General features: G+C 52.4%; 1 protein-coding gene across 1 annotated transcript; it reads right to left on the bottom strand.

The window, feature by feature from the left end:
- Positions 1-1,905: 1,905 nt before the first annotated feature.
- LOC123116691 (L-gulonolactone oxidase 2) lies at positions 1,906-4,082 on the bottom strand. Its single transcript, XM_044537618.1, has one exon. It carries the CDS (start codon positions 3,958-3,960, stop codon positions 2,200-2,202), a length of 1,761 nt encoding a protein of 586 aa, XP_044393553.1. The 5' UTR covers positions 3,961-4,082; the 3' UTR covers positions 1,906-2,199.
- Positions 4,083-4,292: the final 210 nt, after the last annotated feature.

The following is a 4,292-nucleotide window of genomic DNA, read 5'->3' as shown; positions in this document are numbered from 1 at the left end:
CAAGGGTTAAACCTGATTGTGGATGAACAAGCACGTGAGGTCTTCAACAGCTTTGTCAAAATCAAGGTGGGGGAGGGATCTAAAGTTCTCTTTTGGAAAGATCGTTGGATTCACGGCGAGACGGTTGCTGACATAGCCCCATTACTCCATGCAATGGTCAGCACAAGGAACAAAAATAGAAGAACGGTGAGATACGCGCTTAATGATAATGCATGGACGTCCGATGTGCAAGGGGAACTATCTTTCTTGGACCACATGCAAGTCTATTCTCTATGCCAAGCCATCGGTACGGTGGAGAGGAACCTGGAAGAGCCGGACCAATTCATTTGGCCTTGCCACGCGTCTGGCAAATACAATGCTAGTTCCACATACAGGTGGCTTTGCATGAGGCAATCAAAACCCCCACCGCAGGCTGCATCTGGCGAAGCTGGGCGCCGCTTAAGTGTAAAATCTTCATGTGGCTCGCCAGTCAACACCGTCTCGGGACTTCTGGTCGTCGAACTCGACACGGCCTCCAAGATGCGACGTCCACCTGTTACACGTGCTTGCAAGATGAGGACAACCTCGATCACATCCTCGCTCATTGTGGTTATGCGAGAGAGGTGTGGCACTCATGTTTCAACGAGTGGAGGCTTAACATCCAAATCCCATCCACTGATGCCACATTCTTACAATGGTGGCTCGACTAGAGGAGACAATTCAATGGCAAGCTCAGAAGAGGATTCGATTCCATCACCATCCTAATTGCTTAGGCCCTTTGGAAGCAGCGCAATGCGCGTGTGTTCAACAATGTTTCGAGACAAAGATCAGCGGCACAACTTAAAACGGAGATCCTAGATGAGATAGAGGACTGGAGGAAGGCCGCTTTAGGCGGAGTTGATGCTTTGGACCCTTTCGCAAGAGAGTAGTCATAGTCTCTGGGGAGTTGGCGTTGAGTGGGTCCCCCCTACAAGGTGTCCGCACCTCGTTAGGGTTCTTGTATATATTTTTCTGCCTTCTATAAAAATACGGTATGCCATTGGCATACTCTCGAAAAAAAAATATAGATTAGGAATGGCTAAAATCGCAATTAGAGATGGAGATTTCAAGTTAGTTCTTAGGGGCCAATTCTACTATCTGCCAGCAGGGTTTCCAAACACCACCATACCAGTTCATGCTCAGGAAAACCAAAGCTACCAGCACATCTAGGCCCTGTTTGGGACGAAGGAATTTTGCGGGAATTGTGGAGGTTTCTTTTTCTGCGGGCTTTTTTTTCTTTAAGAGCGTTATGTACAAAGGAAATATCCCAGGCGATTCCTAAGAAAAGGCTTCTTTTCCTGCGCTTTTTACGGGAACTGAAGCATCCGCGGGAAGCTCATTTTTCGCATAGGCCCGAGGCAAACTGGCGTGCAGGAGTGCTGGATTTGACATGACTCAAAAAATGCGGTAGACCTTGTTTACATGGACCATCCATGGACCTGTGTTGCTAAAACGGTGGTGGTGCATGTGATCTATGCTCACATGTAACCACGATTCACCTAGTCGCACCACAGCAGGTTGCCCTTGATTTTTTTTAGTCCGGCCGTAAGCGCATTCTATCTCCTGTACAGCTACTGGTTCCTGCGTCCCAAGCTCCACTAGTTAAAAAAATTCCTCCAATTCCAAGCCTGCAGGTTTTCACTCTGCCCTGGCCTCCACCCTACACATTTTTCTATTCCTCTGTTTTGAGCACCTACGTTCCGAACAGGTCCCTAATTTTCTACTTAAAACTTATCTTTCCTCCAATTATCTGCAATAAACTGATCCCATACACTTTTATGGGGAAATATACTGCATTTTCACATTGAAAGATCTGCATCAAAACATTCAGCCGTTGGATAGGTGGATGGCTCGGTGTCTGTTCCCAAAGTATAATTGACAAACAAGGAACTAAAACATCATCATTGAATAGATAGATTGATAGTTGGCAATAGTGGCGACGGCCCACAACATATTACCTAGTTCACATATGTATCCTCGTATATAGCAAGGAAAATCACATCATTATTTTCAGGTCCGACAAGCAACCAGAAAGGAGCGTGGTGAGGCAGCTGGGGCTATAGCCCCATGCCTAGTAACAAATTCCCTTATAATTTCTTTAGAGAAAGCATAGAAAATCAAAAAAGTTTTTCACTCACATAGCTTAGCCCCAGGCGAAATCTGGTTCTAGCTCCGCCACTGTTAATAATTCTTGAAGAACGAGCAGACACGAGCCTCCTTATACACCTTTCCTGGCCTGCAAAAGTAGCCTTGCTCCGGAGCACAGTGTGAGTTGGTGGAGCAAATGCAAAGTCCTTCAATGGCACAACGTTTTTTGATGATGTTGGGACTTCCATTGATACCGAGAACCTTGTCGGTCCACTCGTTGGAGAAGAGCCCCTCTGGGTCGTATCTATCTTTCACCCTAAGAAACTCATGGACTTTTGGGTACTTCGCGATGGCACCATCGAAGGCGAAATCGCGGCTCTTACCCCAGTGCGGGATCCCGCCGTACTTATGCAACGCCATCTGCTCGATCTCGTCCACCACATCGGCATGTGCACGCGGCATGCCTTCGGTGTGGCTCCGATAAAAGATGATGTCGACACCGATCGAGTCCTCCGGCTTCCCAAGATAAGCGAATGACGCCTTAACATATCGTAGGAGCACGCCTATGTTGGGGTCGACAGAAGAACAAAACGAGTCCGGATTGAGGTTCCGGAGACGTTGCATGTCGGCTATGAATGCCGGTGCGTTGGACAGCGGGATGCTGAAGCCGGAATTGTAGTTGAAGAAGCCTCGGATGCGCGGGTCCCAGGCGCAGGAAGTGAGGAGGCCATCCTCGGGGCTATTGAAGCACGTGCCGAACGCCTGGATGCGGTGCTGGTACCCCACCACCGGATATCCTGTGAAGGAGACGCCATCGTTGGTGAATACATTCAGCCGCTCCGACGCGGCCGCCTGCTGCCTCGCCGCCTCGCACCGGGCGGTGTCGGTGCCATTCTCCTGCAGCCGCTCTTCGGCGGCTCTTGCATCGATGAGCTCGCGGGTGCGGGTAAGGGGCAAGTCGTAGAGGCCGTTGCCCGGGGTGGAGACGTCGACGCGGTCGTCCTGGCGGTAGATCACCTTGCCCTGGAGCGGCAGCCACGTCATGTCGCCGAACTCGTGAAGGTGACCCCACCTGGCCACCTGCTCTTGAAAGTCCGAGTCGTCGCGCTTCACCAGCGTCACCGACCGCTTGAACAACGGCTGCATGGCCAGAGTCACGTGAGAGATGACGCCGAGGACCCCAAGGGAGACCTTCGCCGCCTGTAGGTCCGGGTGGCCAGCCCCGAGCTCCCTCACCACGGCGAACCCCTGGCTCGCCGGCGCCGGAGTTACGATCCTCAGCCCGACCACGTACTCGTGCGCGGCGCCTCCCTTCCCCCACAGCGAGCTCCCGTGCGCTCCCGTGCTCAAGAGGCCCCCGATGGTCAGGCCGTGCCAGTACGGGGAGTGCGGCAGGGACAGCCCCGCGGCCGCAGCCACCTCGACCAGGTCCCGGAGGAGCATGCCGCTCTCCACCGTCATGAGCCGCTTCGCTGCGTCGACGTGCACCGTCCGGTTGAGCCGCGCCGTGCTTATGATGGTGCCGTCGTCGCCGCCGGGGCACGCCAGCTTGGGAATGCTGTGGGAGTGCTTGGTGGCCACCCTCACCTTCCGTTTTGTGGACGCCACGGCGGCCACGGCCGCGACGAGCTCCTGCTCGGTCCGCGGGTAGGTGACCTTGGCCGCGCGGCAGATGGTGCGGTCCGTGAAGGAGCCATACGTGTTGGTGATGGTGCAGTTGGACGTGCCATGCGTGCACATCACCGGGTCTGGCGGAGGGCTGCAGCCGGCGAGCTGGACGAGGACTCCTAGTGAGAGAACCACCAGCAAACTTTCCATTGCTCTTTTTTGCGCTCGTGACATTGTCATTTTCATTTTTCTCTTGATGATTGGTTGCCTGAGGTTGTAGCCAACAGAGGCAAGCTAGGCCTTAAGTAGGCTTAAGGTCAATTCTCACGGCATGGTAAACCTTGCACGTTTCCGCGCGAGTATGAGTTCAATATAAGTGAACCGATCGAGAAGCTAGCTGTGCGCAGACTAAACGGCTTAATTTTCTACATATATGCATGCGAGCTGTGTTTCTAAGGGCTAAACGGCTTGTATGGCTAAAAGACATTGTCAACAAGGTTATCCTCTAGGTTAGCTGTCTTTTTCTGGGTGGTTGCAGGTCAAGGCTTTGAACTCAAAGGAACAAAACGTTTAGTCAA

This window comes from Triticum aestivum, chromosome 5B, assembly GCF_018294505.1.
Source record: "Triticum aestivum cultivar Chinese Spring chromosome 5B, IWGSC CS RefSeq v2.1, whole genome shotgun sequence".
Lineage (NCBI taxonomy): Eukaryota > Viridiplantae > Streptophyta > Magnoliopsida > Poales > Poaceae > Triticum > Triticum aestivum.
Note: the sequence above shows the minus strand (reverse complement) of the source record. Positions and strands in the feature narration are given on the sequence as shown.